Genomic DNA, 27,983 nt, shown 5'->3' on the forward strand with positions numbered 1-27,983 from the left:
AAGCTGCCTCTGCGACGCAGTGAAGCGGAGCCGGTAAAGCCGCAGCGGCACAAGGCACATGGCGGGTCTCCCACGCAGCTACAACAGACAGGCCCCAGGAAGGCCACCCGCAGCTGACCCTCAGTCCCTTCTTGGGACAGTGGCACGGCAAACGCAGCAGCACCGGGGACCAGAGACGCCGGCCAGGCTTGAGAAAGCTTGCCCAGGTCCCTTTCGCGTAAGGCGCCTCAGAACCGCCCTCCCGTCACCCCCACGCCACCTTCACCGTCGGACACTGCCCCCTGCCTCCGGACCGCGGGACGAACACAAGCAAAGCTCTGGGCCTGCCCTGCTCACTCTCGTTCCCCGGCACCCGGCACAGAGCACCGGCGGGGGCTCAGCGCACTCGGACCGCTGAAGGCAGGCAGGCCGTTTTGTTTCCGCACGGCCGTCAGCCTGCGCGCTCCCGCTCCGGGGCCCGCCGAGGGGAAGCAGACGCGAGCCCGCCTCCTGGCCGCCCAGGGGGCGCCGCGCGGGACACCGGCGCGGCCGCCGTGTGCGTGGAGGCCCGAAGCGGGCAGCGCGCCCGGGCGTCGGCCAACCAGGCAAGCGCCTTCTCGCCCGTCCGGCGACTTCCAGCTCCAACGCCCGGGGGCCGCCGCCCGGCCTTCAGCGAGCCTGGGCCGTGAGCAGCCGGCCGCCACGCCCGCTCGCCACAAGGGCGCGACGGCCCACTCCTGGCGTCATCTTCCGCGGCCGGCTCTCCGGACGGTACGCTACGGCGGCCGGCGGGCCTTCCTCCGCGTCGCCACGACGCGTCTCGCCGAGGCCTCGCCCCTCCGGTGACGTCACCGCGCCCGCCCCAGCGGGCGCCGCCATGTCGGGGGTCCTCACCGCGGGCGCGTAGGTGTCTTCATAAGATGCCGGCTTGGCGGAGGCCGGCTCTCCCCCCCCAAGATGGCGTCCATGCGGGAGAGCGACACCGGCTTGTGGCTACACAACAAGCTGGGAGCCACGGACGAGCTGTGGGCGCCGCCCAGCATCGCGTCCCTGCTCACGGCCGCGGTCATCGACAACATTCGCCTCTGCTTCCACGGCCTCTCGTCGGCCGTGAAGCTCAAGCTGCTGCTCGGGACGCTGCACCTCCCGCGCCGCACGGTGGACGAGGTGAGGCGAGCGGAGGGGCGCGGGGCCGGCCTCCGGGGACCGAGACCCGGGCCCTCGCAACCCCCTCCTCCCCGCCCCTCCCCGGCCTCGCTCCCCCGCCGTCCCGCCTCCGCCGCCCCCTCCCCGGCCTCGCTCCCCCGACATCCCGGCCTCCCCCGCCCCCTCCCCGGCCTCGCTCCCCCGCCGTCCCGCCTCCGCCGCCCCCTCCCCGGCCTCGCTCACCCGCCGTCCCGCCTCCGCCGCCCCCTCCCCGGCCTCGCTCCCCCGCCGTCCCGCCTCCGCCGCCCCCTCCCCGGCCTCGCTCCCCCCGGCTCTTCCCTGCGCCGGTCCTCTGCCCCCGACCCCCAGGGCGCCTTGGCCCCGAATTCCGCGGGGAGCGGGCGGCCCATTGCGGGCCGTGGGTCCGGCCCCGCGCTCCTGGCGGAGCAGGCGGAGCCCGCGGCCAGAGGGCGGCTCGGGACGGGCCGCGAGCCCCCGGCTGCCGGCCGCACCTGTTAGCGCCGGGCGCTGGCCGGCTCCCGCGCGGCGCCCACGCAGACGCGGATTTTCGGGAGCAAGCAGTGGCTAGCGCCTCCAATTCCGGAGCCGGGAGTTTGGGGTCGAATGTAGGAAATGCGGTCCTGATTTAACTGGGTTAGTGGCAGCGGCCTGAGGGCAGTGCTGCCCGGAGTCGCCTGCTGCTTAAGGCCCTCCCAGGTTTTCTAGGCTTAGTATAAGTTTTCAGTTACTGTCGACCTTAATTTTATTTTTATCTTACAAAGTATTCACATATTTAGGTCTGTTTTTTGGGTTCTTTGAACGTGCTGATGTTTTTGCATCATTCTCATTAGTGGGCATGTGAGATCTGTTTTCTGTTTTTGTCCTTAAGGGTATTTTGTATCGCTTTTCGTGCAATATTAAGTAGTTTTTCAAAATATTGAGGCAGCATAGTTGTTTAAACATCCTCAATTACGTACTGTTGCAATTACTATTATATTGTTATAGCTTATAATTGTTTTTTGTTGTGAGATATAACGCATACAAAAGTGCACATTTGTTGGTTTAACGAATAATATGGCAAAGGGACTGTATAGTGACACGTCTGTGGTTCTCACGCAGGTGAAGCAGCAGCACCCTGCTCGCTCCTCAGAAGCCTCCCGCACCTTTCTTGGTCACAACCCTCTCCCCCTCTCCTCCCCCACCTTGGGAGGTCTTTATTTATTTACCGTTCTTTGTAATTGTATCAGTTATGTATGCATTTCTCAACAGTGGAGTTTGGTTTTGCCCGATTTGAACTTCATGTTATGGTGTATTTTGTGTATTTTGTGTGCGTGGTGTGGGTGTGTCTTCTTTTGGTTGACGTCTTGACAGATTCGTCCAAGTTGCCGCTGACTGTGGTTTGATTTTCATTCTGAGTAGTGTTCCATCCTCTGAGCAGGCAGCACTTTATCCGTTTTGTCATAGGGAGATAGTTGGGTTGTGGCCAGCTTTTTGCTGTTGTGAGTAATGCTGTTACCAACGTTTTTTTTTTCAGGTGCCTTTAACATCTAGGAGTGGCGTTGTGGGGGTCATGGCATTTTGTCAGCTTGTTTTTCACATCGGTCGGTCGTATCAACACCTTACCAAAGCTGGCCAGCCTGGAGGCTGTGTAAAGGTGGTGTCTGGTGGTTTTAATTTGCATCTGCCTTAATACTAATGTGATCGAGCATCTTCTCATGTGTCTATTCACTGTTTTTGTTTTTTGTGAATTGTCTGTTCAAATCTTTTGGTTTTTTTCCTGATTCTTTTCTTTTTCATTGCTTTGTAGGAATTTTTTCTTTTTTAGATAAATGTTGGATAGCTGTCTTCCTTTTTCACTTGTATATATAACAAATATCTTCCACTTGTGGCTTAATTTAGCTTTCTTCATGGAATCTTTGGATGCACAGAAGCTCTTAGCTGTAGCTAGACGGGTGTACCTCTCTTCTGCTTACCGCTGGGGTCAGTTTTGTCTTGTTTAGAATATGCTTCCCTGCCTCGGGGAGTGGGGGGACTCCCTGTTGTCTTGTCAGAGCTGTACAGTTTTACTTTTTCACATTTGAGTCTTTAGTCTACCTAGAATTGATAATTATGTGAAGCTGGGGTCCAGTTTTATTATTTTCCACATGAATATCCAATTAATCCATCACCACTGATCTGCACTGTCACTTCGGCTGTGGATTTGCTTCAGGGCACCACTCTGTTCCTTTAGGCTGTTTATATATCACTGTACTGATAACCCGCTGAGTCCCATTAATGCCACTTTATATACAGTAAGTCTTGAGAGCTGATGGATCGGACCCTCCTGGTTTACTCTTCAGGAGCGGCTTTAGCTGTCCTTGTCCCTTTGCACTTCCATGTATATTTCATCTTCACTCCTCAAGTTACACACACACACACAGAACTAGTTGGGATTTCGATCAAGACCGAGTTGAATTTATAGTTCATTAAGATGAAAACATCTTAATATTAAATCTTATAAATTGTGAATATAGGTGTATCTCTCTATTTAGCTCTTCCTTGATATTTGTTATAAAGTTTTATGATTTTCTCCATAGAGGCCTTCCATCTTGTATTAGATATATTCCTAGATATTTCATATTTTTTCACGTTGTAAATGTTATCTGTTAAAATTTTATTTTCTTTTTAGATGAGTTTGGGAATAGTATCTGTGCCAAAGTCTCAATAATGCAATAATTTTGCTGTAGACTCTTCTTTATTTTTTTTGCGGTTACTATTATTTTCTTCTGTCTTCCAGTTAGTGTTTATTTCTTTTTCTTGCCTGTGGTACTCACCAGGATATTTTAGTACATTGTCTTGTTTCTGATGACACAGGGAGAACTTTTGAATGTTTTGCCAATAAATATTGTTTCCTGGGTTTTTTTGGTAGATACCTTTAATCTGGTTAAAGAAATTCTCTTCTATCGCCAGAAGACTTTTAAAAAAATTATTTTAATCATGAATTTTTTAACAGCTCTATTGAGATATAATTCACATACCATAAAATTCACCTACTTAAAATGCACAATTCACTGGTTTTAGTATATTCACTGAGTTGTGCAACCATCATCCTAGTCAATTTTAGAACATTTTCATCAGCCCAAAAATAAACCCTGCTCTCATTAGCAGTACCCCGCCCCCCCGGCCCTAGGCAACAACCAATCTATTTTCTGTCTATGGATTTGCCTATTCTGGACATGTTATATATATGGAATCATACAATATGTGATTTTTTGTGACTGGCTTCTTTCACTTAGCATAATATTTTCAAGGTTTATTCATCTTGTGGCTTATATCGGTACTTTATTCCTTTTTGTGACTGAATGATATTCCATTGTGTTGATCACATTTTATTCATAAATTATTTGTCAGTTGGTGGATTTGGGGGTTGTTTCCACTTTTTGGCTATTATGAATAATGCTGCTGTGAAAATTCATTACACGTTTTTGTTTTTTGGGTTTTTTTTTAGGAAGATTACACCTGAGCTAACTACTGCCAGTCCTCCTCTTTTTGCTGAGGAACACGGGCCCTGAGCTAATATCCCTGCCCATCTTCCTCTGCTTTATATGTGGGATGCCTACCACAGCATGGCTTTTTGCCAAGCGGTGCCATATCCACACCCAGGATCTGAACCTGCAAACCCCGGGCCGCCGAGAAGCAGAACATGCACACTTAACCGCTGCGCCACCACGCCGGCCCCTCATTACACGTTTTTATGAACATATGTGTTCAATTCTTAGGTATATACCTAGGAAAGGAATTGCTTGGGTCATACGGTAACTCTCTAACATTTTGGGGAACTGCCAAACTGTTTTGAGTGGCTGCAGCATTTTTACATTTTACACTGGTGATTTTTGAATGTTTCAGTTTATCACATCCTTGCCAACTCTTGTTATTATGTGTCCTTCTTTTTTTAAAGATTTTATTTTTCCTTCTTCTCCCAAAGCCCCACAGTGCGTAGTTGTATGTATTTTTAGTTGTGGGTCCTTCTGGTTGTGCTGTGTGGGGCGCCACCTCAGCATGGCTTGATGAGCGGTGCCAGGTCCGCACCCAGGATCCGAACCTGTGAAACCCTGGACTGCCAAAGCAGAGTGCGTGAACGCAACCACTCGGCCTCGGGGCCAGCCCCTATGTGTCCTTTATATATAGCCATTCTAGTAGGGGTGAACAGAAATTAATTTTTAATTTTATCAAATGCTTAAATATCTATTAATGTGTAACTCACCACCTTAATAGAATAGCATTAATTGTAAACCAACCTGCATTCCCGAGGTAAACCTGACTTGGTCACTTTATATTGTTGGATTATGTTGTCCTGATATTTTGTGTAGAAATTTTGTATCTCTGTTCATGGATGAGATTAATGTATAATTTTACTTTCCAAGTCTGTCTGTCAGATCTTAGTGTTGAAGTTGTGCTACCCTTATAAAAGGAGCTGTGGCTCATGCTCTGTTTTCCTCTTCTTTGGAAAGGTTGTTTAACAGTGGGGTTGTTTCTTCCTAACTGTTTGGTAGAACTTAGTAATTAATGCCATCTGGGGAACCTGAATTTTCTTTGTGGGAAGATTTTGAGTATTGATTTTTTGTTTTATGTTCTTCTTCAATGAAGTTTTGATGTATTTTTCTAGGGGTTTGACTATTTCTACTGAAACTTCAAATTTATTGTCATAAAGTAGTTAATAATATCCTACTGTCTTTTTAGTATCAGAAGCATTGGCAGTGATCCCTTTTTCTTTTTTCTTTCTTGATTCATCTTACCAGATGTTTGTCAATTTTATAAGACTTTTCAAAGTACCGACCTTTGGCTTTGTCAATATTTTCTGTAATGTGTTTGTTTTCTGTTTCACTAATTTTGCACTTTCATTATTTTCTTCCTTCTACTTTGTTTATTTTGTTGTTCTTTTTCTAATCTCTTAAGATGGATGCTGATGTCGTTTCCCAGCCTTTTTTCTTTTCTAAAATAGATACATAAAGCCATAAATGTTCTTCTAATCACAGCTTTAGTTGCATCCTGCAAGTTTTGGTAGTGTTTTCATTACCAAGTGACAATATTTTGTAATTTCTAAGAGGATTTCTGCACTAACCCCTATGTAACTTAGAAATGTTTCTTAATTTCCATATGTTGGAAGGGGAGAGGTTTTAGTTATGTTTTTATTAGTGATTTCTAGCTATTGAGTGCTTGTTAGAGAATATAGTCTATATTATTTCAGTTGTTTACAACTTAAGATTTACTTAATGGCAAAACGTATGGCCAGTTTTTGTAAACATTGCAAGTGAGCTTGAGAAGCATATTTATTCTCTAGTTTTGAGATTTGTTGCCCAGTATATGTTCATTAGGTCAAATTTGTTTAATCATGGTCTACTATATTCTTTCTGATTTTTAAAAAATTATTTTATCAATTAGTGAGAAGGGGGTATATTGATCGCCATTATGGTTATGGATTCGTCTATTCCTCTGTATAATTTTATCAACTTTTGCTTTATACTAAAATTTTGAGGCTGTGTTATTAGGTGCATATTAGTTTAGAATTGTTACAGTTGCCTTGTGACCGAACCATGGATCTTTATCCAGAGGTCTCTGTATCTGGTAATATTTTGTCCTTAAAGTCTATTTTTGTTCAACATTAATATAGGCATACCAGCTTGCTTTCTTTGTTAGGGGTGTGTGTGTGTGTGTGTGTGTGTGTGTGTGTGTGTGTGTGTGTGTATAGTTTGTTCTTGGGGTTGTCCATATTTACAAAAAATTATAGTAAAGCGCTCAGTTAGCTAGAGTGCAAAAGGACTAGGCCATTCTGAGTAATTTACTTTTCTAAAAAGCACTTTTATTTATATTCTTGATATTGAAAAAAACTTTCTAAAACATCCTAAGTCACTTAGCTTAGTTATCTTTCTTTGGTTATTTAAGAATTTGATCCCTTACAGATAGCATTCTGAAGATTAAACTTTTCTACACGGAACCATGGATACAGGGGGACTAGATGACTGGCTCTATGTGTTCCGCTCTGTATTACACATGGTTCTCCAGAGAAATAGAATGGGAGGCGGGGTATGTACCCTGTATATACCTGTGTATGCCATATAGAGAGAGAAAGAGAGATTGCTTTGTATTAAAAGGAATTGGCTCATATGATTATGGAATCTGAGAAGTCCCAGGATTTGCAGCCAACAGACTTGAGATCCAGGAGAGCTGATGCATAGTTCCGTTCCAAAAGCCGGTAGGCTGGAGACTCAAGGACTGATATTTCAGTCCAAATCCGAAGACTGGGAAAAAACCAGTGTGCCAGCTCAAGCATTCAAGCAGGAGGAGTTCCGTGTTACTCAGCTCTTTTGTTCTGTTCAGGTCTTCAGTTGATAGGATGAGGCCCACCCGTATTAGGAAGGACAATCTGCTTTACTCACTCTCATCTAGAAACATCCTTACAGACACACCCAGAATAAGATTTGACCAGATGTCTGGCACCCACTGGCCCAGTCAGGTTGACACATAAAATTAACCATCATATACAACATCTGCTGCAACTTGTGTTTCCAAATGAAATCCTGAAACAGTACACTTGTTTTGTGATGTATTTATTTCTCGTAGAAGCTAAGTAAACAACAGCTCTTAGCGAATAACAGGGAAGAGGAAAAGAGGTTTCAATGATCCAGTATTTTAGTTAATTCAGTGAGAGGGGTACAGAAGTGAGTTAGGACCCCTGCTCTCTAAGAATTTATTATCTAGTTAGGGAAGTCAGAATGATGTCTTGAAAATCAAAGCAGACTTTCAGGAGACAATGTATATGAGGTGTTTTGCTAACAACAAAGTGTCATAAAATGTAAATACTGACTTGATAAGGTTTTGGCTATATTTGAAAGGGCTTTGAGGAAATAATAAATGCTGCTACTGGATAAAACCAGTGATCCCTCTGGTCCTTGACGTTGGCACCAAAGGAAGTTTTAGGGAGAGCAGAGGTGACTGAGATAACTGTTTAATATATAAAATTATCCAACTCACGAGACTACCGTGGGAAATCTTGGAAATTCCACTAATCAGTGACTGGGATAATTATGTACTTACCAGCTGGAATAACAAATAGATAAGGCCAGCTGCAAAGTGAGCAAGAAACAGTGTTCCTCCCAAGAACACTGCAGCCTTTTAGCCACTATGGCTGTCTTATTCACTGAGAAACTCTGTTGTCTAAAATCACAGGTTCTTGGAAACTCTGCTGTTTGAAATCATACCAGTAAGAATGAAACATCCCACTTGTGCTTGGAGGATCTAAGACACTTTGACACAGCGAAGCAGCTTCAATTTCCAGCCCAGGTGCAGATAAGAGTTGTCTGAACCTCTCACCCACGTCTCTTACCTTTGTTGTTTCCAAGGAAACTGGATCCAGGTCCACGTCACAGTTTTGACACTGACCTTTTACACACAGACTCACCATTTCATTGAAGTTTTGCCTAAACTCCACCGTTCCCCCAGAATTCGATACCTCTCTTGTTTCCTTTCTGTGATCAGGCGCCCATGGTGCCTCTTGTGTATGACTGTCGTCACAATGAGTCAAGAACCTGATGTTGTCAGACCGTAGCTTTGCCCCTGGTCTCAAGACTACTGGCCTAGGACAGTGGCTTCACTTTGTAGTTCTGCAGTTTCCTATGACATGTTTTGTTGAAAAAGTTTTAAAGTTTATCCTACAGAATTTGTTGGGCTTCCCGAAATTATGGTTCTCTTTCATCTGTTCTAGAAAATTCTCAGCAATTATCTCTTCAAATACTGCTTTTGCCCCACTTTTCCTTCCTTTTCTCTCTGAATCTCCAGTTAGGTGTGTCTGAGACTTCCCTCTGTTTTCTGTGTAGCCTCTTCGTATTTTCTAATAATTTCCTCCCTCTCTTAGGTAACAGTCGGGATAGTGTCTGACTTATTGTTCCATCTCTTCCTTCTTCTGTTGTTAAACTTATTTACCAATTTCCTTTTCCTTTCTACGAGGTCTCTTCTGTTTTACTTATCCTTTATCTCCGCATCCCACTCCCACTTTCCCCATAGGTAGCAACCATTCTGTTCTGTCGAATACACGTCTTTTTGTAGGTGTTCTTTAAAAGTGTGTATTGTAGGGACTTTTTTTTGCTTTAGGAATAATTGCCAAAAACTGCCTGTATTTAAAGTGTACACAATGTGACATGTGCACACCTGTAAAACCACTGCAATGAAGATAACGAACAGATCACACCCTAATTCTCCTCCTGCCTCTTCGTAATCCTTCCTCCCATCCCCTTCCCCCTGCTAAGGTAACCACTGAAGTATTTTCTGTCACGATAGATTAGTTTGCATTTTCTAGAATATTACATAAATGGAATCATATAGTGTTTTTTTTTTTTTTTTTTTTTTTGAGGAACATTAGTCCTGAGCTAACTACTGCCAATCCTCCTCTTTTTGCTGAGGAAGACTGGCCCTGAGCTCACATCTGTGCCCATCTTCCTCTACTTTATGTGTGGGACGCCTACCACAGCATGGCTTGCCAAGCAGTGCCATGGCTGCACCCGAGATCCGAACTGGCGAACCCCAGGCCACCGAAGCAGAACATGCGCACTTAACCGCTGAGCCACTGGGCCAGCCCCTAGGGTGCTTTTTTGATCTGGCGTCTTTCACTCAGCATCATTATTTTGAGCTTCACCCATGCGCCATGTGTATTAATAGTTTACAGCCTTTACTGCTGATGGTGTTCCTCTGTGCGGACATGCTACATAGAGGGGTATGTCCCTGTGTGGACTGTTGTTCCTCTAGAGGAGACACCAGGGAAGGGATGGCCAGGTCCTGTGGTAGGTTTGTGTTTAACTTGTAAAGAAACTGCCAAACTGCTCTCCAAGGTGGTCGAATCATTTCACTTTCCCGCCAGGAGTGCGTGAGCGTTCTGCTTGTCCTTGTCAACATTTGTTACAGTCTTTTTAACGTCAAACATTCTAGTAGAGTTTAATTTGCATTTCCATATGACTAGTGATGTTGAGCATCTTTTCTTGTCTGTCTTGCCATCATAAGTCTTCTCTGATAAAACATTGATTTAAATCATTTGGAGCATGTTTTAACTGATGTAAGTTCTGCTGTCTTACGTACCTCAGTTGTTTTTAGCAAAACGTTATTTTTAATACTCACCATGTTGCAGTTCGTCTAATCCAAAGGTCGGCACACTGAAAGCCTGTGGCCTGTTTTTATAAGATCTGTGAGCTAAGGATGTTTGAAACATTTAAGAGTTGTTAAAAAAAAAAAAAAGAAAGAAAGAAATGAGATAGAGACTTTATGTGGCCCACAAAGCCTAAAATAGTCACTGTCTGGCCCTTTACAGAAAAATAAGCCAACTCCTGGGCTGTGCAGCTGCGCCCGCTGTCGGTGTCCTTGTGCACACCACTCCTGAGCTCTGCATGGCAGGCTGCCTCCAGCTCTGCGCGGCGAGTAATGTCATGACACAAAGCCTCTTCCCGTGGACTGCCGTGAAGATTTATTTGGAATCTCTGCCCAGGGGTGGAATTGTTGGGTCATAGAATGTGTTTGCTTAAGCGGTGATGCTGTGATGTCCACACTCCCACCTGCAGGGCCTGAGGGGGCCTGTACCACCCCTCCCCCACCCAGCGCTTGGCTTTGTCCACGTTTTTGTTTTTGCAGATCACGTGCCTGGAAAGTGCTACCTCGTGTTCATTTGGGTTTCTCTGCTGCTTTGGGGCATTTGTCCCTGTGTTCGTTGCCTTCTCAGATCTCCTCTTCGTACATTGCCTATTAGTAGCATCTGCCTATGTTTGTGTTGGAGTTGCTGTCCTCTTGTTGATTTGCAGGGGCTCTTTGTACATTTTGGATATTAAGCACTGCTGGTCTTGAACATTACAGATTGCATCTGCCATTCTGTTACCTGCCTATTAACTTTTCCGTTTGCCCTTCACTGAGCAGAAATATTTTATTTTAATTCACAGTAGTAAATTTTTTGGCTTATAGTTTGTGGTTTTGGAGTTTTGTTTGAAAGTCATTAGATGTGCTTCTTTTGTTTCTCTTCATTTTGTAGTTCTCCCATTCACAGATAGGTCTCTGATGCATCAGGAGTACACCCTCGGATGTGCTGTTAGATTGGGAGCCAGTTTTATTTTTCTCTGTGTTCTGAGCCCAGGGTTCCCAACCACGTATTTAGATGCACACTGTCTCTCCTTTTCTCATGGATTTTTGGTGCCCTGTATGTGTGTGCATGCATGATGTTCCAGCAGCCCACGCCAGGTTGCCCCCTTGGCAAGAACCTGAAGCCCCCTTACTCATTGACACATCTGTCTCCCCCTAGAGACACAGCAAGGGCATCCCACAAGAACTTGGCTGAAGGTAGGATTCTTGTTGACGATTTCATTTAATCTAAAGGTGGGTGTCTTAGTCTGCTTGGGCTGCCGTAACAAAATACCATAAAGTGGGTGGTTTAGACAACAGATGTTTATTTTCTTACAATTCTGGGTGATGGGAAGTCCAAGATCAAAGTTCCAGTCTAGGTCCCAGTCTAAAGCTGGCCGATCCAGTGTCTTGTGAGGCCCTCTTCTGGCTTGTGACAGCAGGCAGGCTTCTTGTTGTGTGCCCACATGAAGAGAGAGAGGTCTGGGGTCCCTCTTAGAAGGACACTAAGCCCATTCATGAAGGTCCCGCTGTTATGACCTAATCACCTCCAAATATCATCACTTTGGGATTTAGGGTTTCAGCATATAAATTTGAGGGGGCCACACAAATATTCGGTCTTTTTTGTTTTTAACCTCCCTGCCTTTTTTTTCTTTAATATTTTTGTAAAATATTGTCCAGTTTGCCTCATGGTAGTTGGGTTGATTTGCCAGGGCTGTTGTAACAAAGTACCACAAGCTGGATGTCTTAGAACAGCAGAAATGTGTCACCTCACAGCTCTGAGCGGCCAGAAGTCAAGCCCGTGCCTTTCTCTTGTGGCCTCAGGTGTTCTTTGGCTTATAGAGGCGTCACTCCAGTCACTGGGCCGTCTTCCCTCTATGTGTGAGTGTCTCTGTGTCGGAGATTCCCCTTTTTATTAAGAACACCAGTCACGTGGGATCAGGACCCACCCGAATGACCTCATTTTAACTTGATCCCCTCTGTAAAGGGCCTATCTCCAAATAAGGTCATATTCTGAGGTCCTGGGGGTTGGGAATCCCACATTTCTTTTTGAAGGGGCACAGTTCAACCTATAACAGTACGTTTTTGTGAAACATAAATGAATTTTTTTGTGAGCTTTTTTTGAGGCCAAGTCCTGTGTCTTGCTCATTTAGAGATTTCTGTGTCTCGCTAACACCCCACCTTGCCTGGCTCTTTGGGAGGCTCTGAGCGTCTGGAATGGGTGAGTTACTAGCAGTTTGCGTTAATCACAAGCCTGTCAAGGTGGTGCTTCCCTGTCGTTGTGTATGTGGCAGCCTCGTCCTGTGTCCTGTTTTGCAGCACCTCCTTTATCTAGTTGGTCTCCCGTTGGTAGGTGTGGAGCTGTTTCCTGTCTTTTGCTACAGTGAGTTCTATCAGCGCACGTGTCATTTTGCACAGGTGTGCAAGATAGCAAGAGGATTTATTCTTAGAAGTGCTAATTGCTCCAGCCAAAAAGCATATATGTTATAAATGGTGATGAATGTTGCTAAAATAAACGTTGTAGAGATAATGGCCATTTAAGTTTCTGTTGTCAGTGTACGCTCACCTGCTGCTTGGGAGGGTTCGCCCCTGCCAGACGCTGCTCCTGGTGCTGAGGCTGCAGATGAGTGTTCCAGCTGATGCTCTTAACTTAGTGCAGAGGGGGAGATCGTGGCCCAGGGACGGAGCGGAATGTGCCCACGCTTTCCCGGGAAGCAGTGACAGGTTCAGAGCTTGGCTCTGGGCAGTTGGACTAAGGAGCATGTACTGCAGAGCGCTTCGCTGTCCCACTTGTCCTCGGCCAACAGTAGTCACCCTGCTCTGCCCCGCCAGTCTCACACGTGGGAAGTGTGTCTCATCCAAGTTTTAAATTTTTCATTTCTCTTATGTCGAATGAGGCTGAGTATCCTTTGCATTTTTAAGAGTTTTGAATCATTTTTCTAATGACAAACTTTCTCTTATTGACTTATGGGATCAACCTCTGTATGTCTGTGTGCATATGTACTTTTATATACATGTATCTTTTTTTTAATTGCCTGTGATAGGAGTTGCAAGTATTTTTTTCTCAGTTTGTCATTTCTCTTTTGATTTCATTTATGGAGGTTGGAGTTTTCTGTGTGTTTTTCCATGTAAAAAAATACTTACAAATTCTTTTATGGCTCCTTGGTTTAGAATCATACTTAGGCTTGCCTCACTTAGCAGTCATCAAAAAGAAAGACTTCTATGGTTTCTTCTAGTGCTTTTATGGTCTTATTTTTCAAATTGAAATCAGATCCATTTGCCAACATTTGGGAATAAAGTGAGAGGTACAGAACGTATTTGGTCATACAGCATTTATAATACATCTTAATAGCTGGTAAGATTAATCTCTCTCGTCTTTTTAAATTTTCTTATTTTTGTTGATTTTTTTGGTAGGAAGTTTAGAATCAGATTGTCAGATGCTGTGGAGAAAATCTTTCTGGAATTTGAGTAGGGTCACACCAAAATTAGAGGCTGACTGAGGGAGGATGTCTGTCTTTATAGTGTTGAGAGCAGCATACTTGTCATCTGTTTAAGCCCTCTTAGGGCTCCTTATGATTGTAACATGTTCTTAGAGATTTCATGACATCTTAGGTGTATTTCTAGGTATGGTCTTTTCTGTTGCTTTTTTCACCTCCTGTTGTCTTGCTGTGTCTTGAACTCATTTCTCTGCTTTATGTCCTTATTTTAGAGACTTTTAAAAATTCTTAAAACTGTAATCGGTCACAAGTGTCGTTTGTTCTGTAGAAGCATTCATCTGGTAAATATTCATTTTTGCTGTCCTTTCTTCTTTTTGTTTGACTCTTTGGCTGCTCTTCTGCTAGTTTCTTTAGGATTCTAACTCCTCTTGACTGAAGCAGATGCCTCCTAGCCCAGCTCTTTCCAAGAACTTCGTGTCAGGGAGAGCCAGAGCTTTATTCCACGTGACAGAGACTGTCCCTTGGACACAGGCCTTTCCTTGTCTACACCGACGCAGGTTGGCTCAGCAGGACTGTCCGCTGCAGTCCCTGCCCTGCCAGCCCGCTGCCAGGCTGCCTGCTCCAGAGACGGCTCAGCTGTGGTTCTTGGGCACTTGCACTTCTGACATCTGGGGACATGGTGCCCAACCAGGGCCAGGGACACGCCTGCCTCTAGGCACGGACAGGGCCCCTTTGTTCTAGGCAGCCCCGGGTGTGAGGCCAGCTTTGGAGACTTCCGCAGACTCTGGCTGAGCGTGCCTCCCTGCCCTCTCAGGTACTTCCCACCTGTCTGTTCCCTCATACAGTTTTTCAAATTGAGGTATTCACATAGGATTCATTCTTTTAAAGTGTACAATTCAGTGGTTTTGGTACATTTTCACTGTGTGCAGCTATCACCACTATCTAATATCAGAACATTTTCATCATCTCAAAAGGAAACCCTGGGGGCTGACCCCATGGCTGAGTGGTTAAGTCCACGCACTCCACTTTGGTGGCCTAGGGTTTCGCCGGTTTGGATCCTGGGCATGGACCCAGCACCGCTCATCAGGCCACGCTGAGGCGGCGTCCCACATAGCACAACTAGAAGGACCTACAACTAGAATATACGACTATGTACTAGGGGGCTTTGGGGAAAAGAAGATTGACAAAAGTTGTTAGCTCAGGTGCCAGTCTTTTTTAAAAAAAGCAATAATTCAAAAAAAAGGAAACCCTGTCCCTATTAGCAGTCACTTTCCTTTCCCTCCTCCCCCAGCCCCTGGAAACAACTATTCCATTTTCTGTATCTGTGGATTTATCTATTCTGGATATTTCGTGGAAACAGAATCATACACTGTGTGCTCTTTTGTGACTGGCTTCTCTCACTTAGCATAATGTTTTCAGGGGTAGTCCATGTCGTAGTATGTGCCAGTATGTCTTTGTATTGCCACATAATGTTCCCTTGTATAGATAAACCACATTGTATTCATGCATTCATCAGGTGATAGACTTGGGGTTTTCACTTTTTGGCTGTTATGAACAAAGCCATTCATGTACAAGGTTTCAGGTAGACAAATGTTTTCCGTTCTTTTGGGTCTATACCCAGGAGAGGAGTTGCTGGGTCATGTGGTAACTCTGTGCTTATCTTTTTGAGGAAGCGACAGAACGTTTCCCCAGTGGCTGCACCATTTTACATCCCCCCCAGCAGTGTCGGAGGGTTGCAGATGCTCTACCCCTTTGCCAACATTTGTCATTGCCCATCTGTTTGATTCTGGTCTTCACGGGCACGTGAGGTGGTGCCCGCCCTCGTGGCCCACTCTGTGTCTGCAGCCTCTCCTCTCCTCTCCTGTGTTGTTATCTGGGAGACGGAGATTCCGAGTTTCCTCAGACAGGAAACTCAAACTCAGAGTCTGTCTTTGCTTCCTGTTCTTGATGCTTTCGAGTGATTGCTGAGGGTGGGACCTGCTGTCTTTACAGAGCCGCCTGAAACAGATTTAGACAGGAGCCTTTTTTTTTTTTTTTTTAAAGTAATTTTAGCTTGCCAGGGACATGTGTTTATCCTTAGCTCATTGTAGTAAGTGACAGGTAAAATTGTTAAATTTTTCATTTCACGCCTTTTTGTTTTTAATGTAGAACAGAGCTTATAGTTTAGCTAAATAAAAGGGAGGGACAGTGGTAGACAGGGCCATTATTCTATAACAACAACGAAAAGTCCCTCGCCACAAATGTTAAGTAAATGTTTGCCGTTTTTGCCACATACCAAAAGAACATAATTCCATGTATGTCAAGAGGTGGTCTTTTAGAATCAGGTCCGCTGGCACCTGACCCTGCATGTGGCCAACCAGAGGTGCCCAGTATGAGTAACAAACACCAGGACCTTGAAGGTTTAACCTCGATGGCACGTGTGCTTTCCTTGGAGGGGTGGGAAACGCACTGGGCCTTGGTACGGTGAGTTGGGGACGGCTGTGGTGCTGGTGAGGATGGCAGGTATGCCCCTGTGGGCCCAGGAGTGAGGGACTGTGTGTCTGAGGAATGGAAAGGAGTTCTATTTGGGCAGGGACACTGGACCCCTACCGCCTGGCCATTCCTGAAAGACTGCGTGATGGGGGTGAGGCTGCAGGCACACCCCACGTCTGTGACCTCTTGAGGTAGGTTGCCCTGTTTCCTGAGGGCATAGTGAGATTTAAGCCTAAGCATGAAAGGGATCCAGTTTGTATTTTTGAAAGATCCGCAGCACCGCAGTGAGGAGAATGGATCTGACAAAGGTGAAAGTGGAGGCTGGGTGCGAGCTGATGGCAGTCGGGGTTTGGAGGTGGCAGGTGGATGGCTGCAGGTCTTCTGAGGACAGGGATTGGGCAGGGGAGGAGGGGGAAGGAGGACTGTGTTCGGGTTCTGGCCTGGGCGTCTCATGGTTTGGACACCACAGTAGCACACAGGCTTAAACAAGGAGTGACCACCTTCTTGCACCCCGCGCCCCTTGTGGGTTGGTGACCGCCTGCTCTGCTCCACACCATTTGCACCTGTCAGGGGAAATGTGGCAAACAGGAGTGGGGCAGACACCTGCTGGCTTTCAGTGCCTAGGCGTGGAGGGTACACCGCTGGCCACAGCAATCCCTGGGAGGCGGGGCTCTAGGGTGGGCAGAATAGCACGGGGTGGAGAACTCAGCCTCCCAGGCATTGAAGAGGCACAGGTGGGGGCCCCTCGTCACCCTAGTCCTCTGGCGGGCCAGTCTGCTGCAGGTTCTTCTCTTTCTTGTGCCATCCAGAGAGGATAACGTAAGCCTGTCGCCCAGCCGTGGGGAATGCAGGACCCCAGCTCCTCCTGTTGAGGGTCTCCAGGAGGCTCCTGTTCTCCTGGTTGCCTTCCATCCCGAATCCCAGTGCCTGCTGACTCCAGCCCCCTGCGGGCAATCCTCTGTGCTGTGGGAGGTCTCCGCAAATGCAGGGCTGGCAGGTCACCTTCTCTGCCTGCCCAGGCACATGCCCTTTCCTGAGCAGCAAACGTGGCCGACACCCCAGCCTTTTGTGCTGCTGAGCATGTCAAGGTCACCCACCTGCCTTGGCGTTCCCCTGTCACTGTGCAGGACGCTTCCATCAGCAGGTTTCCTCAACGGGGGACAGTGGCGGCCTGGCTTACACCCTTAGCAACATGCACTCAAAGGAAGCAGGGACTGGAATGTGCCAGCTCGTCCTGGATGGCCTTCCTGTTTCCTGTTCTATCGGTACAGCAGGAGACTAACTGCTGCCAGGAACTGTCTGGGGCACTGCAGGGAGGTGCGGCCGCCCCAGGGGAGGGCAGGCAACAGGCTGAGGTGGGGGCACTAGATGCGAGTGGGCATTGCAACCATCATGGCCTGGGGGAGCCTGGTGGCAGCCCAGGGAAGCGGGATGGTCCTGGGGTAGGGGGCGCAGAAGAAGGGAGCCTACAGGTTTCCATGAGGGTGGGGCCGGGCATGGGGACAGTTGCTGTAGAGGTTGGACGCTGCTTTGGGCTCCTCTCTGTGTTTGAAAGCACAAGTGCACAGATGCTCCCTTCTGTTCAGCTCCAGTCCTACATTCACATGCAAGGTGGCAGTGCTGCTCAGAGGAGCGGGCGATGGGTTCCCAGGACAGGCAGGTTGGGGTTGGGGGGTAGCCATGTGACTGCCCAGCGGGCTGTTGGCATCCTGCTCAAGACGATCATCTCTCCTTTCTCGGCAGATGAAGGGCGCCCTGACAGAGATCATCCAGCTGGCCACTCTGGACTCGGACCCCTGGGTTCTCATGGTAGCTGACATTCTGAAGTCCTTTCCTGATACCGGTTCTCTTAATCTGGATCTTGAAGAGCAGAATCCCAACGTTCAAGATATTTTAGGAGAACTTAGAGAAAAGGGTACGTCATATACGTGTTTGGTTTATGCTCAGAGGAGGGAACTGGGTCTTCCTGAAAACATGTTTTCTAAAATGAATTTGACTGTGTCACTTTGTGTACTGTGGTTCCTAAAATGTTACCTGTATACACCCCCCACCCCATATGCTGCCATCTGGCTTTTTGTCAATCTTTGAAGGAAAAGCCTACAGCAGCCCATAGGCCCCCTCCTCACTGCACTTGCTTTGTCTGAAATTACTTCTTGTTTTCACGCTCACACATCTCCCTGCTCAGCTCCGTGAGGACATGGCTCTGCCTACGCAGGGTGTGTGTCCAGAGCCTAGAACATTCCCGGCAAAGCAGATGCTGGAAACATGCGTTGAAAATATCAGCAGTTCAGCTGTTCAAACATGAACTGAAAACTGTTTGTGAATGGGCTGAAAGCACACAGTGAGATGAGGAGGTCTGCTCCTCTCCTGGTCAGGAGAATTGGAACTGGCAGCCCCTTGAAGATGGAACTTGTGCCCCTATGCTCCTGGCAGGGTTGGTGGCCTGACAGTCCCCTCGAGTCACTCCCGACCCTCTTCTTACCTACGAGGTGACCACTCACTCTTACTCTGTAGGTTTTCAGTTGATTTGTAACTGCACATGCACGAATAGGTACTTCAGAGTGTTGGGAAGCAAACCCAAGATGTCTCTGTCCTGGTGGTTAGCTTGATGGGGATCCAGAAGAGGTCCGCGCCCACCTGGCTGACGTTTCTTGGGTGGCGGGAAAGGCCTGCTCTGTCTTCCGCTCCAGATTGGCTTCTTCGCCTCCCCCAGAGGGGGTGGCACGGGGCGGGCAGGAGGAGCAGGGGTGGGTTCAGCTGTGCTTTCCCTCCAGGTTAGCTCATCAACTGTTCGAGGCAGCAGGAGCTGCTTGCCCCAGCGTTTTCTCTTGAGCCCTAACTGCTGGATGGACAGACAGGCCTAGGAAGCGTGCCTGGGCGCCTCTGAGGGCCAGGATTCAGCAGGGTGCAGGAGAGGCCACTGACCGGGACCATGGGGACTGGAGGAGGGAAGACTTGCTGGCCACAGACCTTTTTTTCTCTTCCTGCTGCTTAAGGCATATTTTGGCAAAACCTTCTGATGCTCTGGAAATGCATATAATAGCTGTACTGACGTGTGTCTGTGGTGCCTAAGGCTTACAACTTTCAAGCTGAGACATTCCTGACCCTCCTCCCTCACGCCCTTGCGCCCAGCAGTTCTCAGTAGGGCCCAGGTGCTGTGCCTTTAAAAAGCTCCCTGGGCATTCTGCTGGCTCCCTGCAGCTGGATGGGCTGCTAGTCCTGGACCCTCAGCCCACAGTGATGGCCTTGATTGCTGGGTGATGACGGTGATGGCAGAGCCGAAACTGGGGAGTCATTTTTGTGGATACTTGTTTTCTGTTTTGAAAACGAAGCAGAAGCTCTACAACTGTAAATAGGAAACTGCGTTTTCGGTTGTCTTTTCCTATTAACTGTGAAAATCGTGCCTGTGTAAGGGAAACGTACCTCCTAACGTGTTGTGTTGGTTCTGAGCAGTGAATGAGTGCGAAGCGTCGGCCATGTTGCCGCTGGAGTGCCAGTACTTGAATAAAAATGCTCTGACGACTCTCGCCGGACCCCTCACTCCCCCAGTAAAACATTTTCAGTTAAAAAGGAAGCCGAAGAGCGCCACGCTGAGGGCAGAGCTCCTGCAGAAATGTAAGTGGCTGCCGTCTTCCTGCAGGTCTGGAGGGTGGGCGCGCCTGGCTGAGGGGCCCTCTGCCTTGGAGGTCCAGCAGATTTGGGAAAACTGACTGTGGAGCAAATCATGCTTTCGTCTTATTTCTGTAGTTTTTGTTTTTAGATTTCTTTTAGATTTTATGGTACCTAAAACTGTCTTTTCAGGACAGAGTTGAACATAGTGGGGTTTATTTTTTTAGAAATTTATTTATTGCTATCCTAAACAGTCCATTCTAAAAATCTGCTTTAGAAACTTCAGAATTTCCAGGTTAAAGTGTCTGTAGTCTTTGTTAAAAAATGAAGTCTGTGTTGAGTCTCACGCGTGGTGGGACAGGCAGCCTCAAAAGGCTTTCGAAAGGCTGGGTCCTTCCTCCTGTGACTTGACCTTGTTCTTTCATGGCAAATGATCTCAATTTGACCTTAAGATGTTTGGTCATTTTATCAATGTTTTCTAGAGAGAGGCTTATAAAACGTGTATGGTAGATACTTGCTGGGAAAAAGGCAAGGAAATTGATTCCTTCAACCAAAATAGCGAACAGATTTCAGTAAGCTGTTGTATTTTGAGTGGCTATGGAATTGATGTTAATAACATGCTGTAGTCCCCCCTTATCTGTGGGGGGATATGTTCCAAGACCCCCAGTGGATGCTTAAAACCAGATAGTACCAAACCCCACATGTCCTGTGTTTAAAGGCAGCCCTCTGCAGCTTCTCTTCAGCACATCTGAATTGCCAGCGTCATGACTCTTGCGCTTTGGGCCATTATTAGGTAAAATATGAGTTACTTGAACACAAGCACCGTGATAGCGTGACAGTCGATCTGATAACCGAGACGGCTCCTGAGTGACTCATGGCCAGTAGCGTGTACAGTGTGGATACGCTGGACAAAGGGATGATTCACATCCCTACTCAGAATGGCATGCAGTTTAAAACTTAGAATTGTTTATTTCTGAAATTTCCCATTTAATATTTTTGGACCACAGTTGATCTTGGGTAACTGAAATGGCAGAAGGCAAAACCATGGATAAGGGGCACTACTACATAAATGCCCTGTTTTCAAAAAATATGAATAAAACACAGTAGCCATCGTGACTCATGGTTCAGAATGGGCAACGTCCTGGGGCTGGCACTACTCTGTAGCTTCACGGAGCTGGCCAGACACAGCCCAGACCTCAGGCCCACTGGGCAGCCTTTCGTGGTCTTTGCTCGGCTCCTCAGTCCGCTCCATGCAGTCAGCAGTTGCACCTGCCTTCCTGAGGCAGAACCTGGTGCTGGGCATGAGGGCTCTGTCCCTCTCTAAGCCGTGTCAGGAAAATCTCGTTTCCTTCCTCATGTTTATGCATCTGTGATGGGAAATGCTAGGCTGTGCCTGATGTCGATAGGTGAGGACACTCCACTTGGGCTGCCCGGGAGGCCCCATGGCCTGATTCTAGGCCTCACACGGGGCCCCTACGAGGCCTCCCTCCAGCAGGCTATGGGGAGAGTAAGCCCTTCTCAGACCCCTCTGGAGTCCTGCTGCTGCTTTCTGTGCCGGGCTTGCCCGTCGTCTCCTGGGAAGTACAGCCCCACAGCTCTACTTACTTGAAAGTAGTTTTCTACACAGAAAGTGTAGCTGTAACATTTCAGCTCCTGTAGGCCTTCTCAATGAACCAGTGAATAGTTAGAAAAACAGACCTCTGTGTTTGTGTGTGAATACCTAAAAAACATACTTCTTTGTCACTCAGATTGATTGAGGCATAATCCACATGCAGTGAAAGGTGCATTGTCACTCTGATGAGGACTGACACACGCATCCTTCTTACAGCCACCGAGACTGCCCAGCAGCTGAAGAGGAGTGCAGGGGTGCCCTTCCACGCCAAGGGCCGGGGGCTGCTCCGGAAGATGGACACTACAAGTAAGGCTGCACTCGTCCTGCCCTTGTGGCCCATGCGTACTGCTGTGTGTGCAGGCTTGAGAGCCTCAGGATTCCTCCTGCTTCGGGCTTGCTTATGGGTCAGAGCTGTCTGTTACTTGTCAGATAGGAAGGTTTCAGCTAAAAGGTACTGTTTTTTCTTGTTAGCAACGTCATTGCAATGTTGGCATCTCATCGGCAACAGGCCCTACAGCTGCCTTCCAGGTCTCTTGGTGAGCATTTGTGATGCGAGGAGAGAGCTCAGTGTTAATTTCAGAAGCTTTTACACTCACAGAAGGACCTGGAAGGATATGCATGGACACGCTAAGATGACGAAGACCAGAATTTGAGGAAAATACAAGTTTTTGCTTCTCTCTTGTCTGTGGCAGCTGTAGGTGGGTGTGGCAGCCACACAGCTGCGCTTGCTCCCATCCTAGTGCCCAAGGTCCTACTCGGCCGCGCTGGCCCCAGGTGCTGCTGTTGTGCTCCGAGCTTCTCCGTGGTGGGGAGCAAAAGTGATGCCGCCTGTGGGTGGGGGTGCGGCTCCTCACGTGAGCTTCAAGACTGACTTAGCCAGTCAGCCCAGAGCCACGTTCTTAGGCCTGCACCTTCATCCTTGCTCCAGGGTTGGGAACAGAAAGCCCCGTGTGCACATAAGCAGAACAGATATTTATGATGAGAAAATGGGTTGCCCTGGAGCTCGCCTCCTGAAGGCACTAGACAAACAACTCAAAGGGCCAGAGGGCAGCACAGCCGTTCTCCGGGGCGCCCTTTCCCTCCCTGCCCTGGCACTGCTCACTCCCCAGGGCCGAGGGCTGGCCGCACAGTGGAGAAGGCAGGTCACATGAAAACAAAGCAGACGTGCATGCCCATTGGAGGCAAAAAGAAAGCCTCTGGGGCCCAGTCCTGTCGGTTCACTTGCCGTCTGTCACATGCTGAGCCACGGTCCTGAAGTTTTCGTGTAGGAACTGCCCTCTTGGTGCTGGCTGACTTGTCACTGTGTGGGGGTAGTCCCCTGGCCCCATCACCTCAGGGCAGGCTTTTGCCCCAGTGCCTTGGAAGCACATCAGGTTGACATGGGCCCCTCTCTGTCCTTGCCTGCCCCCGCATGTTCATCCTCCTGAGAAAGTTTCCCTCACCTTCCTTTCCAAGCCCCAGTGAGGCACCCTGAGGACAGGGGCGGCAGTCAGCATGTCCTTGACCCAGCTTCTGGACGGTGTAGTGTAGTGGGTGCTTCTCTGCCCTGGTCCTGTTGGCCATCCTGAGAAGGAGCCACTTGTGCAGTGCGCCTGGGTCATTGTGTGGGATCTGAGAGCGAGTGGCCCCTTGTGTCTGCATGCTGAGCACTGAGACGGGTCCTGGTGCCAGTAATGGGGAGGTGCCTGCTGGCTGGGGAATGAGCCAGATCCCTTTCCGTCCCCCAGTGTCGAGTGACTTCTTGACAGATGTGGGACCAGGTCTGGGGAGATGGGGAGGGTGATTCTGGCTGCAGAGTGTGTGGGCATCTAGCCAGTAACAAATCCATTCACCAGGAGGCACAAGAAAGAAGTGGAGGTTGAGTGCTGTCTGTGCTGATAAAGACTCTGTGTTAGGGCAGGTGGTTGCAGATATACTTTGTTTTGGTTCAGTGTTTTTGGCAAAAATGTCATAAGCTGGCTGTGATATCACTGCTTCCCACAGCCTCACTCTTCTGGGCAGGCCAGCTCGACGCCGAGCGCTTCACTGCAGGGGAAGGGCCGACCCTCACTCCAGGGCGAGGACAGGAGTTGCAGGCATCCTGGGGACGTCACCCCCACCTGCCCTCATAGAGACGCAGGGAATCCATGGGAACGGGGCTCAGCCTGCTGAGGGGTGCCAGTGGGTGAGGCAAGCAGGCAGGCGTCTCCTTCCTCCAGAGCACGCTGGCGGCACAGCCTCTGCTCGTGATGGAAAAGCGTAGAACATACAAGTGGCGAGAGACAAGCCGTTCCCCACCATCCTCCCCTGGGGCAGCCCTGTCCTGGGCCATCCCTGCTGGTCATCGCCACTGACCCCTGACTGTCTTCTCTGCAGCCCCACTCAAAGGCATCCCAAAGCAGGCGCCCTTCAGAAGTCCCACCACCCCCAGTGTCTTCAGCCCTGCCGGGAATCGGACCCCCATACCACCTTCAAGGACGCCTCTGCGGAAGGAGAGGGGAGTGAAGGTGGGCATGTCCCCTCTGGTGTCATGGCCCCGACAAGCCTGGCCTTGGTGTTCCTTACACTGTACTTAGGGTGGGTTTCTGTCTGTTTTGGCAGCTGCTTGACATTTCTGAGCTGGATATGGTCGGTGCTGGCCGAGAGGCGAAGAGAAGGAGGAAGACGTTGGGTGCGTAATCGGGCTTCCTGTCAGGGTCTGCGGAGGGAGAGGCGCTGTGCTGCTGGGAGGCTCAGCGAGGGCTGCCAGGCACAGGGAAAGGGCCACGCTTCCTGACCGTTCCTCTTCCTTTTCTCCTGGAAGCCTGCATTTCTTGTCTTACTGATGCCTTTCACGTCTCAACAAGATCATCTCTAACTCATTTCCTAAGGGCTCATTTTCTTCGCCTGGAGACTCGTGTTTGAAGTGCACGCTTGGTGTAGTGTTTCAGGACTGTCCTGAGCCCACGTGGGTGACACATGCACCTTCTGAACCAGGTGGGCACTGACGAGGACTCTGCTTTGTCAACAGATGCAGAAGTGGTGGAAAAGCCAGCCAAGGAAGAGACAGTCGTTGAGAATGCCACCCCAGACTACGCAGCCGGCCTGGTGTCCACACAGGTAGGGTTTCAGTGCAGCCGCAGCACCTCCCATGACTGCCAGTGTCTCCCTCCAGCACCTCACGCAGCCAGAGTGGGTGCTCTCTTGTTCTGATTGTTAGCACTAAAATGTGTCCTGTCAGAGAATTTGTGTGTGTGTATATATACATATGTATTTGTACAGGTATGTATGTGTGTGGACATGTACATGAGGCAGTGCCAGCCAGAGCCCCTGACATGGGCCTGGCAGCCCGCTTTGGAACACGCATGTGCCACATGTGCTGCTCGAGGGGCTCCTTGGCGAGCCTCTTCTCCACTGCACCTTGGTTTCCCCTCTGTCCAGCGGAGGCGGTGATGCTTGCCTTGCGGGCGTGAGGGTGGGCTGGGGAGGGTGAGCACTGGCGGGCTGGGGTTGCCAGACGTGGCGCCTCGAGGCAGTTTGCTTCACTGCGCACAAGACCTCTGCCCGTGGGGATCGGTCCTGCCTGCCGTGGAGGAGGTTGGACAGCCAAGCGCAGCTCACTTCTTGGAGTCTCATCTGCGCAGACTGTGCATGTGCGGCTTGTGGCGATAGGTCCACAGGCAGGGCCTGGAGAAGGCCTTGTCACCATTGGTCATTTCTGTGTAATGGGTTACTTCCTTCCTATTGCATAGTTTTTTTTTTCTCATTTTCTTATAGTGAGCATGTCTTCCTTTTATCATGTGCTTTTGTGGTAAGAAAAAACATTGTTGAACTTTCTTCTTTGCTGGTTTGGGAGGCTCCTTGACCAAACAGGAGCAGCCCAGCCCCCTCCTCCTCTCCGAGGCAGCTCCAGGTCGGGGCAGTACAGGGAAGGGCCTGGTCTGGGCTCCAGTCCTGCCAAGCACAAGGGCTTGTGATCTGGAGATGTCCCCTTGCCCAGTCCCTTGCCAGGGTCCTGCTCTAGGGTCGAGGGGGCCCTCCCATGGAGGTAGAGGTTCGTGTCCACTTGCGGGTGAGGCGCCCAGGCCCACGGAGGAGCCAGCACAGTGCAGCGTCTGGGGAAAACACGCACTGAGACCCGAGCCTTTTCTGGGAGGGCCCCATAAACTGTCTTCCAGAAACTCGGGTCTTTGAACAATGAACCCGCGCTGCCGTCCACGAGCTACCTGCCCGCTACGCCCAGCGTGGTCCCAGCCTCATCCTACATCCCCAGCTCCGAGACTCCACCAGGTGAGCGGGCAGCAGGGCCTCAGAGCCCTCAGCTCAGCCAGGACAGGCACCCTGTGCCGCGGTCAGCCTTCCTGAGGCCCTCCCCAGTGCCCACCAGGGAGGGAGCAGCATCTTCCCAGGACTTGCTCACATGGTGCTTCCTCAGGTGTCAGGACATCTGTCCTACGTCCTTCTCCTTCAGTCCTGCTGGTGCTGCCTGGGGTTGGGAGACCCTCCTGGCCAGCACAAGTTTCAAGAAATAAACCCAAAGTTTTCACCTGCTTTGCCCTTCCTTGGGAGAAGCAGACAGCTGCTCCTTGTACAGCCCAACAGGAGTGAGTCCCCGTTTGGGAGCAGGAGGGGGTTGCCAAGGTTACAGCACCTCAGGGTCCCCTAAGAGTCTCAGCATATCAGAAAGAAGGTATCTGAAGAAAAGGTAGGTAGTGGTTTTCGTTCTGAGGCTTTTGCTCCCTTGGGCTCAGGATTGCCTGCCAGGAACCTGGCCCCGTGGAGGAAGGCAGCCAGAGTGGGCCTTGGGGTCAGGCGGCCTTGCTGGTCTTCTCACCAGTGCCCAGGGTGGGGAACCTGGCCTACCAGGCCAGGAGCTGACCAGAGCTTGGAAATCTTATCTGCTGGTCTGGAAAGGCTTGAGAGCTCTGGCTAGAGGGTGGACTCTTGGGGGCTTGTGCCCATCACCTGGCTGGAGGTGCTATCCATGGCTCCTGCCCCAGCTGTGGCCAGAGGGCCTCTTGCCGGCATGCACAGAGCCAGTCTCAAGGCAAGCACGTGGAATTCAGGCGCTATGTGGGCCCCAGGGCAGGACGGGGTCAGCAGTCAGGGCCTGGGGAGTTGGAGCAGTCTGTCCACTTTCTCTGGGAGGGGTGGGAGGGTGGAGGTCCCTAGCCCTACTGGCACCCTCACCAGGCTTCACTCTGCTTGCAGCCCCATCTTCCCGGGAAGCCAGCCTGCAGGCCAGCCGGCCACCTGAGGAGCCCAGTGCCCCGAGCCCTGCGCTGCCAGCGCAGTTCAAACAGAGGGCACCCATGTACAACAGTAGCCTGAGCCCGGCTGCACCCGCGCCCACTCCCACAGCACCCTCCTCACCGCTGACGCCTACCACACCCCCGGCCGTCACCCCCACTGCCCAGACGCCGCCAGTGGCCATGGTGGCTCCACAGACCCAGCCCCCTACCCAGCAGCAGCCCAAGAAGAACCTGTCTCTCACGGTATGTGTGCCTTGGTGGGACCACAGGCCACCAGGTAGATGTTGCAGCCTCACCGGCCAACACCTGCAGTGGGGATGCCAGCTGTGCCTGGCATGGGCCTCCAGGTGGCAGGGGGGCGGCTGGCGGGGCCCAGGCACCCACACCCCTTCTCCACACTTGCAGAGAGAGCAGATGTTTGCCGCTCAGGAGATGTTCAAGACGGCCAACAAAGTCACACGGCCCGAGAAGGCCCTCATCCTGGGCTTCATGGCTGGCTCCCGAGGTGGGTCAACATGGCCTGCCCTAGTCGGGTGGAGGGGTGTGGGCCCCATTGGGGTGGGGGCTGGGCTCCTTGGCCCCAGGCACCCTGCCCAGCAGCCCCTGCTGTCTGCAGAGAACCCGTGCCAGGAGCAGGGCGACGTGATCCAGATCAAGCTCAGTGAGCACACTGAGGACCTGCCCAAGTCAGATGGCCAGGGCAGCACCACCATGCTGGTGGACACGGTCTTCGAGATGAACTACGCCACAGGCCAGTGGACGCGCTTCAAGAAGTACAAGCCCATGGCCAACGTGTCCTAGAGGCCGCCCCCTGCTGGCCTCGACTCAGGCTCCGGGACAACACCGCTGGCTTTGCCGAGGGACCGGCCTTGACGTGCTGCCGAGCCCCAGCCTGCCGAAGCTTTAGATTCATTTCTCTGGGGTGTTTTGGACTTACTTTTTAAATTTTAATATGGGTTACCTTTTGTGTGATTTAAGACACTTTTTTGGATTCAATATTCCATTTTTGAATGTTAAAAGTTAACCAAAAAAGTTATAACTGCCTAATTTTAGCGACAGCTCTGCCTGTTAGACTTTTATCTTTTTTTATTTTTTTCCTAAATTCTACTGACCATGAGGGAGGGCTTTTCCTTGCTAGTGTAGCGCTCTCTCCACCCCCACGAGGTTGCGGGGACCAAAGGTGGCACCCAGTGAGGCTGAGAGCAGGGTGGGGCCGGTCCACCAAGGCCTGGGAGCAGGAGATGTCTGGCCACTCGTCGCCCGCAGGGTTTGTATTGTCTTTTGTACAGTTGTGAGCATTTAAGACCAGTCTTCAGGTACCTGTTTTCATTGTAAAAACTACCTGAGTAATTAAAGTTTAGCTTTTCTAAAGAAAGCCCCAGAGCTGTG

General features: G+C 49.6%; 1 protein-coding gene across 10 annotated transcripts; it reads left to right on the top strand.

The window, feature by feature from the left end:
• Positions 1-27,969, top strand: NELFA (negative elongation factor complex member A). Of its 10 annotated transcripts, XM_070615241.1 has the most exons (13): positions 15,063-16,154; positions 16,264-16,354; positions 17,291-17,428; positions 17,907-18,078; positions 19,617-19,778; positions 21,601-21,690; positions 23,740-23,870; positions 23,965-24,034; positions 24,374-24,462; positions 25,521-25,632; positions 26,554-26,837; positions 27,000-27,099; positions 27,211-27,969. In XM_070615241.1, exons 3-13 carry the CDS (start codon positions 17,402-17,404, stop codon positions 27,393-27,395), a joined length of 1,422 nt encoding a protein of 473 aa, XP_070471342.1. In that variant the 5' UTR covers positions 15,063-16,154; positions 16,264-16,354; positions 17,291-17,401; the 3' UTR covers positions 27,396-27,969. The 10 variants fall into 10 exon arrangements, with proteins under 10 accessions (XP_070471340.1, XP_070471344.1, XP_070471343.1 ...); XM_070615242.1 differs by lacking the exons at positions 15,063-16,154; positions 16,264-16,354 and adding an exon at positions 1,516-1,779 and having other exon boundaries at positions 17,308-17,428; XM_070615245.1 differs by lacking the exons at positions 15,063-16,154; positions 17,291-17,428 and adding an exon at positions 1,591-1,779.
• Positions 27,970-27,983: the final 14 nt, after the last annotated feature.

This window comes from Equus przewalskii, chromosome 3, assembly GCF_037783145.1.
Source record: "Equus przewalskii isolate Varuska chromosome 3, EquPr2, whole genome shotgun sequence".
NCBI classification, from domain to species: domain Eukaryota; kingdom Metazoa; phylum Chordata; class Mammalia; order Perissodactyla; family Equidae; genus Equus; species Equus przewalskii.

What these genes read in the sequence shown, in the direction of transcription:
- NELFA (XM_070615237.1), top strand. Translation starts at nt 16,239, where the DNA reads ATGGAAAGGAGTTCTATTTGGGCAGGGACACTGGACCCCTACCGCCTG. An exon ending in CACGTCTGTGACCTCTTGAG is followed by an intron (nt 16,355 to 17,307) that starts GTAGGTTGCCCT and finishes TTCCATCAGCAG; the next exon opens with GTTTCCTCAACGGGGGACAG. An exon ending in CCGGCCTGGTGTCCACACAG is followed by an intron (nt 24,463 to 25,520) that starts GTAGGGTTTCAG and finishes ACTGTCTTCCAG; the next exon opens with AAACTCGGGTCTTTGAACAA.